Source organism: Syngnathus typhle, linkage group LG2 (assembly GCF_033458585.1).
Source record: "Syngnathus typhle isolate RoL2023-S1 ecotype Sweden linkage group LG2, RoL_Styp_1.0, whole genome shotgun sequence".
Classification (NCBI taxonomy): Eukaryota; Metazoa; Chordata; class Actinopteri; order Syngnathiformes; family Syngnathidae; genus Syngnathus; species Syngnathus typhle.
In genome coordinates, this window is record NC_083739.1 from 26,083,631 (window position 1) to 26,101,804 (window position 18,174).

At 44.9% G+C, this 18,174-nt stretch overlaps 1 protein-coding gene across 2 annotated transcripts in view; it reads left to right on the forward strand.

Annotated features, from left to right (window-relative positions):
• Positions 1-18,174, forward strand: part of itpr3 (inositol 1,4,5-trisphosphate receptor, type 3) — a 534,890-nt gene that overhangs the window by 223,352 nt on the left and 293,364 nt on the right. For both annotated transcript variants that reach the window (XM_061272597.1, XM_061272598.1), the window contains exons 16-19: positions 5,877-6,049; positions 6,118-6,237; positions 11,975-12,056; positions 14,398-14,513. In XM_061272597.1, the coding sequence (XP_061128581.1) occupies positions 5,877-6,049; positions 6,118-6,237; positions 11,975-12,056; positions 14,398-14,513 (491 nt within the window). The remainder of the gene's footprint in view (positions 1-5,876; positions 6,050-6,117; positions 6,238-11,974; positions 12,057-14,397; positions 14,514-18,174) is intronic.

The window sequence follows — 18,174 nt, forward strand, 5'->3', positions numbered from 1 at the left end:
GCAAGTGTGAATACTGAATTGCACGCTGTTACAAAATGGTTTAAAATAAATAAGTTGTCACTCAATATAAAAAAATGTAACTTCATGATCTTCTGCAATATAAATAAATCTTACCCCAATGAACAGACCAAAATTTACATAAACAATAATGAAAGTTGCTAGCACCAAATTCTTAGGAGTTATAGTAGACAAACAATTAAACTGGTCTGAACACATTGATTTGGTTTGCAAAAGATCTATGAAAATGCTAGGTATTTTACGAAAAGTTTGTCCCTTGGTCCATCCTTCTGCTCATCTCACTCTGTATTATAGCTTCCTGTTTCCTTTTCTCAATTACTGCAACACAGTCTGGGCAGCCACATATCCAACATACCTCAACAAATTACTCATCATACAAAAGAAGTTCCTAAGAATGATCTCTTTCTCGAATAGATATGAACCAACGGCACCGCTGTTTAAAAATTATTCACTATTGCCAATTGATTAAGTAAACATTCATCAAACCTGTCTACTCATCCATAAATATATATATAGGAAACATTGTCTTCCAGCCACCTTTTATAATCTCTTCACATTTGTATCTGATCTTCATTCTTATCCAACAAGACAGAGGGACAATCTCCACCCACCTTCCTGTCGAACATCACGCCATCAATATAATATCTCCTTTAGAGGGCCCTCACTCTGGAATGAGCTACCAATCCATATCCGATCCATATCTTCACAGGCTGCTTTTAGAAAGCAGCTGAAATACCACCTTCTCTACTAATGATCCTAACAGTCCATAATTACTCCACCGCACTAAGCTGATTCATACTAAGAACATCAACTTAAACCACAATTTATACTCTGATTCTTCCTTTTTTTTGTTATTCTATGCTTGCAGTTTCTTCTGTCCCCTCTAAGCTATTCCTACTTGGTGTCTCTTTGATTGTTTCAACATCGCTATGTGACTATTTTGTTGTCTTGTTTCTCATTTTGTATAGTGTATTTGTTTATGTATGTATACATACACATTTCGCATTTCGTAGTATGTATGCATGTATAAATATGACGAATTAATATATAGCTTGTTATGCTTTTGTTTATTTACTTGTGTATGTATGTATGTGTAGGTGTATGTGTGTATGTATAAATTTTTCCTCTCACCCTCCGCGGATGGTCTCCCACTCCAAGCTCGGGTCCTCTACCAGAGGCCTGGGAGCTTGAGGGTTCTGCGCAGTATTTTGGCTGTTCCTAGCACTGCACTCTTCTGGACTGAGATGTCTGATGTTGTTCCTGGAATCTGCTGTAGCCACTCCTCCAGTTTGGGGGTCACTGCCCCAAGTGCCCCAATGACCACGGGCACCACCGAGGCCTTCACTTTCCAGGCCTTCTCAAGCTCTTCTTTGAGGCCCTGGTATTTCTCTAGCTTCTCAAGTTCTTTTTTCCTGATGTTGCCATCGCTTGGTATTGCTACATCCACTACAACGGCCTTCTTCTGCTGTTTGTCCACCACCACAATGTCCGGTTGGTTCGCCATCACCATCTTGTCAGTCTGGATCTGGAAGTCCCACAGGATCTTGGCTCGCCCGTTCTCTGCCACCTTAGGGGGTGCTTCCCACTTTGAACTTGGGGCTTCCAGTCCATACTCTGCACAGATGTTCCTGTACACTATGCCAGCCACTTGGTTATGACGTTCCATGTATGCTTTCCCTGCTAGCATCTTACACCCTGCTGTTATGTGCTGGACTGTCTCAGGGGCCTCTTTGCACAGCCTACACCTTGGGTCTTGTCTGGTGTGGTAGATCTTGGCCTCTATTGCTCTATTGCTCTGGTGTCCAGATGGTGTCTGGACCAAGGATGGACCAAGGGACAAACTTTTCGTAAAATACCTAGCATTTTCATAGATCTTTTGCAAACCAAATCAATGTGTTCAGTCCAGTTTAATTGTTTGTCTACTATAACTCCTAAGAATTTGGTGCTAGCAACTTTCGTTATTGTTTATGTAAATTTTTGTTCCTGTGCAGCCATGATGAGTGCCTCTGTGCTGTCCTTCAGTCCAGCTTTTTCCAGCCACTTCACTTATCTGCCGATGGTACATCCCATGTAGGGGTTTGTCCTCCCATGATGGTGTCTCTAGCCACTCTTCCTCTGTTTGCCATTGTCTGAGACATTCACTGAGCACGTCATCCGTTCGGGCCTTTTCCTTGATGTACTCATGGATCTTGGCTGTTTCATCCCGAACAGTGGCTCTCACACTCAGTAGTCCTCGGCCTCCTTCTTTACGGCTAGTGTACAGTCTCAGGGTGCTGGACTTAGGGTGGAACCCTCCGTGCATGGTTAGGAGCTTCCGTGTCTTGACATCTGTGGTCTGCGTCTCTTCCTTTGGCCAGCTTATTATTCCTGCAGGGTATCTGATGACTGGCAGGGCGTAGCTGTTTATTGCCCGGATCTTGTTCATGCCATTTAGCTGACTTCTGAGGACTTGCCTTACTCGTTGTAGGTATTTGGCTGTGGCTCCTTTCCTTGTGGCTTCATCGAGGTTGCCATTTGCTTGTTGGATACCAAGGTACTTGTAGCTGTCCTCAATGTCTGTTATTGTTCCTTCTGGGAGTGAGACCCCTTCTGTATGGACTACCTTCCCTCTCTTTGTCACCATGCGACCGCACTTCTCTAGTCCGAATGACATTCCAATGTCTGTGCTGTAGATCCTGGTTGTGTGGATCAGTGAATCGATGTCTCGCTCGCTCTTGGCATACAACTTTATGTCATCCATGTATAGGAGGTGACTGATGGTGGCCCCATTTTTGAGTCGGTATCCGTAGCCAGTCTTGTTGATTATTTGGCTGAGGGGGTTCAGACCTATGCAGAACAGCAGTGGGGACAGAGCATATCCTTGGTATATGCCACATTTGATGGAGACTTGTGCAATTGGCTTGTAATTGGCCTCAAGGGTTGTTTTCCACAGTCCCATCGAGTTTGCAATGAAAGCTCTCAGGTTCCTGTTGATGTTGTACAGTTCCAAGCATTCAGTGATCCATGAGTGTGGCATGGAGTCGTAGGCTTTCTTGTAATCAATCCAGGCAGTGCACAGGTGTGTCGAGTCTTGCAGTCTCGGGCGACTGTTCCGTCAACCAGCAGCTGGTGTTTGGCTCCTCTGGTATTGTTGCCTATGCCTTTCTGTGTTGTGCTCATGTATTGTACACTTATCTTAGCCGCTATGATGCCTGACATGATCTTCCATGTTGTAGGGAGACAGGTTATTGGCCGATAGTTGGATGGGACTGTACCCTTTGTGGGATCCTTCAGGATCAGGATTGTGCGTCCTTCAGTTAACCATTCGAGGTGAGTTCCAACTTTTAGTAGCTGGTTCATTTGTTCTGCTAGGCGCTCATGGAGTGCAGTGAGCTTCTTAATCCAGTAGGCATGGATCATATCTGGCCCGGGTGCTGTCCAGTTCTTCATTCCTGAGACTCTCTCTTGGATGTCTGCCACAGTGATGGTAACTGGGTTCTGCTCAGGGTGGTTGCTGTGGTCTTCTCTTAGAGAGACTAGCCATTGTGCCTCACTGTTGTGTGATGTGTCCTTCTCCCATATGCCCTTCCAGTATTGCTCAGTCTCCAGCCTTGGTGGGTCTGTTCTGCTGTTGTTACCCTGCCATTGAGAGTACACTTTTCCTGGTTGGGTTGTGAAGAGCCTGTTTATTCTCTTGTGTATCTCTTTAGGCGACTAGGACTGGCAGTCTCCAGTGCTTCAGGTACGTGCATCTGGCTGTACTACTTCGGTGCTGGTTTCTTCATTGCACCTTTCTGGATCTCTGATAGTTGGCTCACGTCTCTCCGCACTGTCTTGATGTTAGCCTCTTAGTCTTGTATCTCATGCTTGATATTGCTCTTGTAACCAAGCATCTCCAGGATCACTGTTGCTGAAGTGTATAACAACTCATTGGTTTCAGTGATGGTGGTTGTAGGGATTGCTCTCAGTGCTACATTCAGATCTTCAAACAGACTTTCTGGTATTAACTTAGCCTTTGTAGTTGGCGTCGGAGTTGGCCGCTGTTCATTCGACGCATGATCTTATCTTTCAGGTCAGTTGCTGTCTTATTCAGGCTTGCATATCCTCTTGGGGCTGTGTACCCAATTTCTTGGGCAGTTGATGTTGACACCCCTGTGACCTGGAATTTGGGTTCCCATTTGTCTTGGCATCTGTGACCCACACTGGATGATGGTATGGCTCCGCCCCGACCAGGTCTCGAACCCGGGTCCCGCTGGTTGATAGTCTGGCGACTATCGTACTGAGCTATCCAGCCATATATATATATGTAGGTGTGTGTGTGTATATATGTGTGTAGGTGTATGTGTGTGTGTATATGTGTATGTGTGTATGTATGTATATGTATGTGTATGTATGTATATATATATATATATATATATATATATATATATATATATGTATATGTGTGTATATATATATATGTATATATATTTTTTAAACACTTGAATGACATTTGACGACACAGCACTTTGTTTGCTTTGTTTGTTTTTGCACTTTGTTTGTATCGGAGCGGAGCTCTTTACAAGCCCTAGGCTTCGTCTCCCTCCTTGCACTGTTATTGCTATAATAATATGTGCTAAACAATAAACTAAACTAAATGATTCCCGAGTGCGGCGCCGCTGCTGCTCACTGCTCCCCTCTCCCCTCTCCCCCAGGGGATGGATCAAAATCACACGGGGATGGGTCAAATGCAGGGGACAAATTTCACCACACCCAGATGCGTGTGTGACGATCATTGGGACTTAAAAAAAAATAAAAAAATAAAAATAAATAAAAAATTGGGTGCGTATTATACATGGGTACAGGCTTTTTTCCAGCATCAACATGCCATTTTTAGGGTGTGTATTATACATGGGGGCGCATTATACACGGAAAAAAACGGTATATTGTACGGATATATTAAACATGTACACACAGTATTCCTACGTGCATTCTCAGCAGCATGATGAAAATAAAATTGAACGTATTTTTTTTATTGTCGGACTCGGTCAAAATCAGCACCGAGTCCGAGTCCGGCAAAAATGACAGAGTCCACAGCCCTGCTTTGTGTGTCCACTGTGCACAGTGATGTGTACTCTGTGTGTTAAAAAGAAAAACACAAGTGGCGGCCAAATTTGATATGTTGCATGTGTACGTGCACATAGATGCTTATTGTACTTTGGAATATATTTTACTCACCTAAATTGGGAAAGGCATTGCATTCAGTGGGAGCAGTGATGCTCACATTCTAACTTTCACATCTTTGGTTCTGCCATGTTTAGTATCTTGCGGTAAATTCTTCTTTGTCTACTTTGTCCTTTTCAGTGGAGCAGCTGCCTTGATCAACAGTAGTAGTAGAACAGTAGCGCCCGCTGATGTTAAAATTAAAAAGTGCAATACACAGGCAAAAGTTGAAGGGCGGGCCATATTCTCTTCTCTTGACAAAACATCTTGCGGGCCAAACCCGCGGGCCGTAGTTTGGACATCCCCGTGTAGAGGAACAAATTAGGTGTGGACTGTTTGGTGCTGCTACAATCACTCCCCTGTTAAAGAGTCCTTGGTCCTTCAGCGGGCTATTTGCGGTTAACGGCACAGGTTGATCCCTCTCGAGGTAGACAGGTTTCAAGCGATCAATAGATACCCAGTTACTGCAGACGTCCATGTCAAGGCCGCTTTCTCCACTCACTTCTGAACTACGTAATTTCCGCCTACTGCCCAATGACTGCTGGGGTAGGCTCCAGCACGCCCGCGACCCCCGTGGGGACGATTGGCTGATATTTGATCTATTTCTGTTGTTTTGTTACAGCTGCAGCTGTTGTGAAGCACTATGTAAATGAAGTTGTATTGTATTTTTTTTCCAGGAGTACATCGCCAAGCAGTTTGGCCTGATGCAGGGTCAGATCGGCTATGACATCCTGGCAGAGGACACAATCACCGCACTATTGCATAACAACCGCAAGCTGCTGGAGAAGCATATCACCAAGACCGAAGTGGAGACCTTTGTTAACCTTGTCCGAAAGAACCGTGAGCCCCGGTAGGCACGCCATCGCAGCACAGCAGTTAGTGTGAGAGAGAGCGTAATTGCACTTATTCTGTCTACAGTTTTTTGGACTACCTATCGGACTTGTGTGTCTCCAACAACGTGGCCATCCCTGTCACTCAGGAACTCATCTGCAAGTGTGTGCTTGAACCCAAAAACCAGGACATCCTCATCAACACAGAGTGAGTGTGGTGGGATGTGGGTAATGGTGCCTGCATACTGATAATCACACTGGATTTGATTATTTTTCCTGCCTTTCATTCAGAGTTAGCGAAGGCCAGATTATTGTTTTATTATCAAGATTATCAAGAGCATATATCCTTTTTGGTGGGGTGTGCTAACACTAGAAAGCCCAGAACATTGTAACAAGACAATTAGATTCGCAATTAAAGCCACTGAGTGGCTGTCAGGTCTAAGTAACTTCAGACATGAAACCACACGCTGGAAGAAAGAGGAGAAGACAACCAGAACAGGTTTACTCGCAAGGAGAACGATAGAAAAAGGAACCTCAGTTACAATATACATCAATTCAAAGTCAAAGTCAGCTTTATTGTCAATCTCTCCACGTCACAACACACAAAGAGACCGAAATTACGTTTTTCTCTATCCCACGGTGACGAGACACACAACACGATAGACATACAAGTACGCGACACAATATAAAAACAAGAAGGCAAAAAATCAAACAATCAATAGTAAGAGTGATGAATAAATAATAAATAAACAGATAACACAATAAATAAGAGGAGCAAAACGGAGCCAGCAAGCATAGCGCAAAAGTAAAAAAACATCATAAACAAAAAGGCACAAACAATAAATAATAAGAGTAATAATAAATAATAAATAAACAGATAACACAACAAATAAGAGCCAGTGTGCATACAGACAGTACAGACAGTAAAAGTACAGGACGCTACGCAGAACGGGGGAGCGAGTTCAGGATCCTAACAGCCTGGAGTATGAAGCTGTTTGAGAGTCTGGTGGTGCGGGAGCGCAGGCTTCTGTACCTCTTCCCAGAGGGCAGAAGCTCGAACAAAGAGTGAGCGGGGTGACTCGCATCACTCACAATCGTGGTCGCCTTGCGGGTGAGATGGGAGGTGTAAATGTCCTTCAAGGAGGGGAGCGAAGCACCAGCAATCTTACCAGCAGTGTTCACTATGCGCTGCAGGGCCTTCAAGTTGTAGTCAGTGCAGCCGCCACCCCAAACAGCAATACAGCTGGAGAGGACGCTCTCAATGGTGCCGCGGTAAAATGCAGTCATGACGGCCGGAGGAGCGCTCGCTCGCCTGAGTTTCCGCAGGAAGTACAGGCGGCGCTGGGCTTTCTTTGCTAGTGATGCGGTGTTGGTGGAGTCCTTACTCCACGTGCTCCTCTTTTTAATGTTTTGGTTGCCCTGGTTACAGAGACATTGCTACACTAAAGGGAGGGGAGATTGTGGTTGTAGCAACGCTGATTAGCTAAGGAATGTAATGTGGTGTGAATTAGCACTTCATTGTCGGCCCGTGACCCCCGCAGAGTTTGTCCTCTTTCCTCAACCAGCTGTCTTCCCCCATGGTTGGCTGACTCGTCCTCGACTGTGATCATGTTGATTGCCGCTTTCCTGTGGAACAATGCAACTGAACCTTTGCTAATTGTATCTACTTGGTAAATTAACACACAATAATAATGAGTATGTCCTAAACACTTCAACACCCATTAAGCAAACGTGAGGTAACTGGTATGCAGTTCCTTAAACAAACATTGAGTAAATACGGGATAACTTTTATGCAACTACTTCAAACTGTATATAACACTTAACAAAGAAAAACAGTTCTGATCAACAACAATCTATGAACCAAACCTACAGTTAACTAAAAGGAAGGAAGTTTCTTTGAACCAAGTAAGAACATTTCGCCTATGCAAATAAGCTCTGCTCATTGTAAGTGAAGGCCTCTTACAGGAACAAAAACACACAGACAGCATAAGGACAGGAAGGATACATATGGCTGACAGGGATCAAAATACATCCCTGTCACTAAAGAGGAAAACCTAGATAAAAGGAAAGTCATAAACTCGTAAAGACAAGGCCTCCAGGTCTGGCAGGCAAAGGCTTCACTTAAATTATTCCAACAGTGGCAAATATTTCTCACTGTGGGTGAAGGTAGCAAAATGCTAACCTTACAAAATTAGATACATGAATCACTCAACTTTATTATCCACAGTATAAATCTGGGACTGCTTCACTGTTATCTGTTCCAGAAAGGAGGGGCAATTGCATACAACACTAAATCCTAATCACTGACACAACTTAATAAAGGGAGGACTCAGAGATGGATTGCCGTCAAGGCAGCAATTTATTAAATAAAGTAAAAAGCAAAACACCTCAAACTAAGGGAAAAACAATGGGGCTGCAAAAGTTCAAACAAAAGGTGCTTCAAAAGATGGAGTTCTTCGCAAAGTGCAAACAAACAATGAGAAAAAAGTAACAACAAAAAGGTTCTCACTGTGAGGTGAAGTGAGGCGAATGCTAGGCTAGGCTAGGCTAGGCTAGGCTACGAGAGCTATGGACACTTCAGTGAACACGAGGAAAACGCTTCGGCACAAGATAGCAGAGACACAGACTATTTAACACATAACACTCATCCTAAACGAATTCATTAGACAACAAACTTGATTGAACTTGATTGATTAAACGAAACATTGCAAAAACCTCTGGACTATTTCTCACTCAATCAAACCACCCCTACATGATACTCTTATCTGGACAGCCCACGCACTAAGGGCAAAAGGGGTGGCATCGCTGCTATTTTCAATAAAAACCTCAAACCCCGTGCACTGTCCCTCCCCTCTGCCCCGTTATTCGAGCATCTGGCTTTCAAACTTCCAGGAACAAAACCCCTCATCACTGTTATTATTTACACCCCCCCCCCCCCCCGAACCAAACCCATCTTTCTCATCTAACCTCTCAGAATTTATCACTGCACTTTTCTCAGTGTCATCATCTTTCCTGCTTCTTGGTGATTTCAACCTGCACATCGATTCTCCAGACTGTAAACATTCTATGGACTTCCTACATTTCTTTAACTGCTCCGGCTTCACTCAACACATCACCTTCCCTATCCACAAGCACGGACACACCCTAGACCTGGTCTATTTCACTGACCTCCACATCCACAACATTTCTAGCTCCGACCTCACCATATCTGACCACTTAGCCATCTTATTTGATATTGACACCCCCACACATGAACCAAAACAAAACGCACAATCATCTTTCACAACCTCAAGTCCATCTGCCCAGACACTCTCTCCACCTGCATATCAAACACACTTTCCGGCCTCACCCACCCTGAAAACCCAACGCCCATGGACCTCGTCAACACTTACAACAACATTCTGTCTACCTCCCTCAACACAGTGGTCCCTCTCAAAACCAAAACAGTCACTTTTACTCACTCAGCACCCTGGTTCAACCCAGAACTCCATAAACTTAAGAAACAACATAAACAGCTAGAACGATTATGCAAGAAAACCAGCCTCACAGTCCATGCCCTTGCTTACAAAGACCTCATGCACCATTATAAATCAGCCTTTAACAAAGCCCGCTCATCTTATTACTCTGGCATCATCCACTCTGGTTCTTCAAACCCACATTCCCTGTTTTCGACCATAAATGAAATTTTGGAGAATTTGGTTGAATTTCAAATTTGAAAATTTGGAATTTTTGGTAGGTGAGAAGTTGTGGAATAAGTAGGCAAAAGATGAACAGTTGAAAGTTGGAATGGGTTGAATTGGTTGAAAAATGTAGACATTAGAGTAGAAAAATGAAACTTTGGAGAATTTGGTTGAATTTCAAATTTGAAAAGTGGGAAGTTGTGGAATAGGTAGAAAAAAGATGAACAGTTGAAAGTTGGAATGGGTTGAATCGGTTTAAAAATGTAGAAGTCACAGTAGAAAAACGAAATTTTGGAGAATTTGGTTGAATTTCCAATTTGAAAATTTGGAATTTTTGAAGTTGTGGAATAGGTAGGCCAAAGATGAAGAGTTGAAATTTTGTCAAAATTTTAAACGTGAAAACGTGAAATCTTTGAATTTGGTAATTTTGTGAATGTCGAGAATCTTTCCGAATGTGTTTTGAATGTGCTGAATGATGTGAATGTCAAACTGAAACGACGTAAATGTGAAATGTTGAGTTAGGAATTAAGAATGAATGGGGAAAAATGTGTCGTAAATTTGCGAATTTTGCGAAAACGGAAAGTTTTCACGAGAAAAATGCAAGCACTCATCTCGGGAATATTACAAATAAATAATAAACAAATAAACTAACGTTTTTTTCTGTGTATAATGCGCAAAATTTAACTAATTTATTGTCCTAAAATCTGGGGTGCGCATAATACATGGGTAAAAAAATTTTTTAATTTTATTTTATTTTTTAAGAAAATCATGGTACAACAAAACCAACAACAGGACTGACCGACAAAGACGTGGAACAAAAAGACAGGGTGACATTACCAAAGACAGGAACAGAAACCAAACAGACATCATGACAGTAACACATGCAATGATCCGACGGTGAGCGAGGGGCAGACAGGATTTAAATACAAAACACATTACATTGATTGAGGTGACACAGGAAGGGAGGGGCGACGCGAACAGAAACTATGGCAACCTAGACACATAGCAAAACTGGGGACGAGACATGACAAATCTCCCTCGAAATAAAACTTGAAATCACCTCACTTCTTCTTGTCAATCGCGCATCGCATTGAGCCATTCTGCCCAACACTAAGTGTGATGTCAGTAAAATTCATAATTGACGACACATCGTTTGATGCGATGGTGCAATCCTTGATGGTGTGTTATTGTCAAATATTGTTTGGTTTTTAATCTCCATCGCAAACCGGATATCATACGGAGGCCGCCATTACAGATGCGCAGAACGGATGCGCAAGACACGTCAGCTATATAAGGAGCGAGAGTTGTTTTCTTCCCATTAGTTTCAATTCACAGTTTAATTAGCAGTTTCAATCAGCAAATAACAAAATGCGTATTACAGGTAATATTTTATTTCACAACACTTTGCCTTGTTCCTTTCGTCTCTGCTGTTCACTTCAAACACGCTCCATACCGCAATGCTCTCGTATCAGACGCTTGCTCGATCACCTGCTCGTTTGCTGTCACAATGTACCCTACACAAATCCGAAACATTTGTTGCGGCTCCGAGTCACGACGAGGGGCAAGTTTTGGTTTATTCCTCTTCAACGTCTCTCCCATACAGAGCCGCCTTTTTCACGTCCGCACTGATTGCGGTGGTGCCTTTACGGGCAGTCGGAGAAATCAACGCCAACAAAAAAAATTACATCTAGCCTAGTTAAGATCATACCAAAGACTATAAAAATGGGACCCATTGCCTCATCATTGGGACTTAAAAAAAAAAAAGAAATTAAACAAAATTGGGTGCGTATTATACATGGGTACAGGCTTTTTTCCAGCATCAACATGCCATTTTTAGGGTGCGTATTATACATGGGGGCGCATTATACACGGAAAAAAACGGTATATATATAAATTATATATATTTTTTTGGAGGGAGGGTTAAAAATCAGAATCGACAATCGTTAGGAACTGGAATCAAATTTATGAGCCACAATCATCAATTTCAAAATTACACAGCTAACTGGACATAACTAATTAAGTGTTAATCCTGCCGTAGTAAAACTATGCGGTTGACTCCAGAACAATGTCTTGACATGTACTAAAAGCATATTAGGTAAACAGGTAGCCAGATGCTGTACGTGCCAAAAAAAACTACTTCTAGGGGATGGTAAGGTGTTATTAGTTTTACATTTCACACTAAGGTTTAATTTAAAAAAAAATTAATCTATAAAAGATAAAAATGTCACGCCTTCAACAATTTTTGTTGACTTTGTTTGATTGCAGACGGCGGGTGCCTAAAGATGTGGCCCCTGTTGAAATCCCCACGCAGCATATGGAAATCGACGACTATGTAGATGAAGATGAGGTAATACAAGTTTTCCTAAACAAATTTATTATTCAATCAATGAATGTCTTTAATCACAGACACTTTAATCATCCATCCATGGATAGATGGATATCCATCTTCTTTCGCTTATCCGGGATCGGGTCGCGGGGGCAGCAGCTTTAGGATGAACTCCCAGACTTCCCTCTCCCCAGCCACTTTGTCCAGCTCATCCTGGGGGAATCCGAAACAAATCCGACTTCCTGCCGGAAATGCAGACCAAACTCTGGCATCGATGATACTCGCCAAACTCCTTCCACGCCCGGGTTTGTCCCTCAGCAACCGCCAAAGCCACGTTCCGCTTGGCCATCCGGTACCTGTTGGCTTCCTCCGGAGTCCCACAGGCCAAAATAGCTCAATCGCACTCCTTCTTTAGCTTGACAGCATCTCTTTCCGCCTGTGTCCACCAACGGGTTTGGGGATTGCCGCCACAACAGTCACCGACCACCTTACGGCCACAGTTGCGGCAGCTGCCTCAACAATGGAGGCACGGAACATAGTCCACTCGGACTCAATGTCCCCCGCCTCCTCCGGGGCGTGGGAAAAGCTCTGCCGGAGGTGGGCGTTGAAGCTCTTCCTAACAGGCGATTCTGCCAGACATTCCCAGCAGACCCTCACAGTACGTTTGGGTCTGCCAGGTCGGATCGGCATCTTCCCCCACCATCGGAGCCAACCCATGACCAGGTGGTGATCAGTTGACAGCTCCGCCCCTCTCTTCACCCGAGTGTCCAAAACATGCGGACGCAAATCCGATGACACGACTACAAAGTCGATCATCGAACTGCGGCCCTGGGTGTCCTTATGCCAGGTGCACGCATTGACACCGTTATGTTTTAACATGGTGTTCATTATTGACAATCCGTGTCGAGCACAGATGTCCAACAATAGCACACTGCTCGGGTTCAGATCAGGGGGCCGTTCCTCCCAATCACACCCTTCCAGGTCTCACCGTCATTGCCCACGTGAGCACTGAAGTCACAAAGGAGAACGATGAAGTTCCCTGAAGGAGCGCTCTCCAGCACTTCCTCTAAGGACCCCAAAAAGGGTGGGTACTTTGAACTGCTGTTCCGTGCATAGGCACAAAACAACATTCAGGACCCGTCCCCCCACCCAAAGGCGGAAAGAGGCTACCTTCTTGTTCACTGGGGTGAACCCCAATGTGCAGCCGCCCAGCCGGGGGGCAATAAGTAGGCCCACACCTGCTCGACGCCTCTTACCGTGGGCAACTCCAGAGTGGTAGAGAGTCCAGCCCCTCTTGAGAGGGCTTGCACCGGAACCCAAACTGTGTGTGAAGTCCAACTATGTCTACTCTGAACTTTTCTGCCCCGCACACCAGCTCGGGCTCCTTTCCAGCCAGAGAGGTGACATTTCATGTCCCAAGAGCCAGCTTCTGCAGCCAGGGATCGGACCGACAAGGTTCCCGCCCTTGGCCACCGCCTTGCTCACTACGCACCCGACCCCTTTGGCCCCTCCCACAGGGGGTGAAGCAGGGGGGACCCACGTTTCCTTTTTGGGCTGTGCCATTGGCGAAGGCCCAGGTTTTTAGAGCCTCACCTCCAGGCCTGGTAATTTAAAATTAATCATATAATTTTAAATTCTTAGGTGTCAAAGGGGCGGCTCGGTGGCGCACTTGGGTAGCACGTCCGCCTCACAGTTAGGAGGGTGCGGGTTCGATTCCACCTCCGGCCTTCCCTGTGTGGAGTTTGCATGTTCTCCCCGGGCCCGCGTGGGTTTTCTCCGGGCACTCCGGTTTCCTCCCGCATCCCAAAAACATGCTTGGTAGGCCGATTGAACACTCCAAATTGTCCCTAGGTGTGAGTGCGAGTGCAAATGGTTGTTTGTCTCTGTGTGCCCTGCGATTGGCTGGCAACCGGTTCAGGGTGTCCCCCGCCTACTGCCCGATGACGGCTGGGATAGGCTCCAGCACGCCCGCGACCCCAGTGGGGACTAAGCGGTACAGAAAATGGATGGATGGATGGATGGTGTCAAAGGGAAATACCCAAAGGAGATTTATGAGTTATGAGACTTATAAGACACTCTGTAACCCTACTTCGTCTTCCATAATTTTCAACCAGTGTTCAAAATGGACATAAAGAAGGCTTGCAATGAGTCTACAAAATAACATTTTAAAAATTATAAAAATATTAGAATCCACTAATAGCTCAACTACAACGGTAGGTCTTGAACATGCTCTTAGAAAAAGCCCCACCCTGAGAAACATTTACTTGTTGCAAAGTGAAGTAAAGAAAAATATTTTCACTTTTTCTACCCCTGCTGCTGAATCCATTATGTGCTCCAAATAAAATACATTTGTTTCTTGTAGGTGTGGCTGGTGTGGGCCGACAAGGTCAATGAGAAGCAGGAGAAGAGCATAAGGCAGCTCGCTCAGGAGGCCCGTCAAGGCAATGCCCATGACGAGAACGTACTTGCCTACTACAGGTCAGCTCTCAAGTCTCCCAAAAACGTTTTCATCAAATAGTGTTCTTGTTTTTTCCCAATAATCGAAGAGTCTTATGTTTCCAACTCCCAAAAATTGATCTTGATATTCCAAACCCGTAGTGTTATAACCTGAACTACAATAATAATAATAATCCAGTCACAAGACAGGTTTATGAGTGCAAAAACAGCTGATTACATATGTATTTGTGTATGTATGTATGTATATGTGTGTGTGTGTGTGTGTGTGTGTGTGTGTGTGTGTGTGTGCGTGTGCGTGTGCGTGTGCGTGTGTGTGTGGCTGTGTGGGTGGGAGCATATATATATATATACATCAGTGACGTGTGGTGAGGTTCATGACTGGGGAGGCACTGACATCCTCCCCCCCCCCTGTAAAATTGTCCGGCACCTAACCCTGTCACAAAAAAGGTTGGGGAACGCTGCTCTCGTGTGGCTCATTTATTATTTGATTTGAACTATTTTAATTAAAATCAAATGTAAAACAAAATACTGTTTTTTTCCATGTATAATGCGCCCCCATGTATAATACGCACCCTAAAAATGGCATGTCGATGCTTGAAAAAAGCCTGTACCCATGCATAAGACACACCCCAATTTTTTATTTTTTTAAGTCCCAATGATTGTCACATACGCATCTGGGTGTGGTGAAATTTGTCCTCTGCATTTGACCCATCCCGTGTGATTTTGATCCATCCCCTGGGGGAGAGGGGAGCAGTGAGCAGCAGCGGCGCCGCGCTCGGGAATCATTTGGTGATCTAACCCCCCAATTCCAACCCTTAATGCTGAGTGCCAAGCAGGGAGGCAATGGGTCCCATTTTTATAGTCTTTGGTATGGTCTTAACTAGGCTGGATGTATTTTTTTTGTTGGCGTCGATTTCTCCGACTGCCCGTAAAGGCACCACCGCGATCAGTTCGTTTAAAATGAAAAGAGGAAAGTGACGTGCGGACATGTGAAAAAGGCGGCTCTGTATGGGAGAGAAGTTGAAGAGAAATAGAAACACCCTTGGAAACCAAAACTTGCCCCTCGTCGTGACTCGGAGCCGCAACAAATGTTTCAGATTTGTGTAGGGTACATTGTGACAGCAAACGAGCAGGTGATCGAGCAAGCATCTGATACGAGAGCATTGCGTTCATATGGAGCGTGTTTGAAGTGAACATTAGAGACCAAAGGAACAAGGCAAAGTGTTGTGAAATAAAATATTACCTGTAATACGCATTTTGTTATTTGCTGATTGTATTAAACTATCACATTCATTGTCAGTCAAGAAGAGAACTATTCGCATCGGATCTAAAGTGCGCATGCGCAGTACTACTGCCTCCGTATGACGTCCAGTCCGCGATGGAGATTAAAAAACAAACAATATTTGACAATAACGCAGGTTTCTGTTCCAGTCTTTGGTAATGTCACCCTGTCTTTTTGTTCCACGTCTTTGTCGGTCAGTCCTGTTGTTGGTTTTGTTAGAGAGTTATGTTAGTTTACCAAGTCTGAGTTTTGAGTTCCTCCAATGAACCCTGGTCCAAGCTGCACTTGGTCGCCCTGCTCCTTTCCACACTCCATCCGTTTTGCGCATTATACATGGAAAAAACGGTAAATGGACGACTGCTCCTCAGTTGCTCACTAAATTTGAACTGGAGATCTCTTTTTCTACAGGTAGGCGCATTAAGCATACTGGGATCATTAGCACCCCTTGCCATAAGGCTGGAGAACCTTTTTTTGTAGCCTCGTTTCGTAGTCTCTTTTCAAAGCTGTTTTGTTCATCTTAAGAAACACGACATTACAGACAGATGACAAAAAACACTAGATATTCAATGCATCAGCTAATTACGGAAATTAGTTAATATCGCCACAGTGTTAGAACACTAAAACAGCAACATAAAGACAGAGAGCAGTTCTATCTAAATGCATAGCCTGTCAAAATAGGCAGTCGTGTGATTACGCAATCATGCCCCATAATGGACATTTTCAAATGTTTGATTTTGTTTTGCCGTTATAAATCTTTTTTTGTTACTTGGTCTAAGGAATTATTCAATTTTTTTTAGATAGGATTTTTTTAGTTTTCTTCAGCTTTAAGCCATAATCAGTAATATTAAAATAATAAAAGGCTTGCAACATTTCAGTTGATTTGTAATGAATCCAGAATTTATGACATTTTTGTTTTTTTTATTGCATTACAGAAAATAAAGAACTATATCACAATATTCTAAATTTCTGAGACACTGTATGTATGTTCTCCATCCATCTTCTTCCGCTTATCCGGGGTCAGGTTGCGGAGGCGGCAGCTTCAGGAGGGACTCCCAGACTTCCCTCTCCCCAGCCACTTCATCCAGCTCATCCCGGGGGATCCCAAGGCGTTCCCAGGCCAGCTGAGACATAGTCTCTCCAGCACATCCTGGGTCGTCGCCGGGGTCTCATGCCCGGAACACCTCCCCGGGTAGACGTCCAGGAGGCATCCTGATGAGATGGCCGAGCCACCTTATCTGGCTCCTCTCAACGTGGAGGAGTAGCGACTCTACTCCGAGTCTCTCCCGGATGACCAAGCTTCTCACCCTATCTCTAAGGGGGAGCCCGGACATCCTGCAGAGAAAAGTCATTTCGGGCACTTGTATCCGGGATCTCGTTCTTTCGGTCACGACCCATAGCTCGGGACCTATAAGTGAGGGTAGGAGCGTAAATCGACCGGTAAATTGAGAGCTTTGCCTTTTGGCTCAGCTCTCTCTTTACCACGACAGACCGGTACAGAGTCCGCATCACTGCCGACGCTGCATCGATCCGCCTGTCGATCTCGCGCTCCATCCTCCCCTCACTCCTGAACATGTCCCCAAGATACTTAAACTCCTCCACTTGGGGCAGGATCTCATCCCCGATCCGGAGAGGGCATTCCACCCTTTTCCGATCGAGGACCATGTACTCGGATTTGGAGGTGCTGACCTTCATCCCGACCGCTTCACACTCGGCTGCGAACCGCTCCAGTGAGAGCTGGAGATCACAGCCTGAAGAAGCCAACAGCACCATGTCGTCTGCAAAAAGCAGTGACGCGATGCTGAGGTCCCCAAATCGGACCCCCTCAACGCCTCGGCTGCGCCTAGAATTTCTGTCAATAAAAATTATGAACAGAATCGGTGACAAAGGGCAGCCTTGGCGGAATCCAACCGTCACTGGGAACGAATCTGACTTACTGCCGGAAATGCGGACCAAACTCTGGCATCGGTGATACAGGGACCGCACCGCCCTTATCAGTTGACTCGGTACCCCGTACTCCCGAAGCACCTCCCACAGAAACTCCCGAGGGACACGGTCGAATGCCTTCTCCAAGTCCACAAAACACATGTGGACTGCTTGGGCGAACTCCCATGCACCCTCAAGGATCCTGCTGAGAGTTTAGAGCTGGTCCACTGTTCCACGGCCTGGACGAAAGCCACACTGCTCCTCCTGAATCCGAGGTTCGACCCCCCGACGGAGCCTTCTCTCCAGCACCCCTGTATAGACCTTACCAGGGAGGCTGGGGAGTGTAATTCCCCTGTAATAGGAACACACCCTCCGGTCCCCCTTCTTAAAGAGGGGAACCCCCACCCCAGACTGCCAATCCAGAGGCACTGTCCCCGATGTCCACGCAATGTTGTAGAGGCGTGTCAGCCATGACAG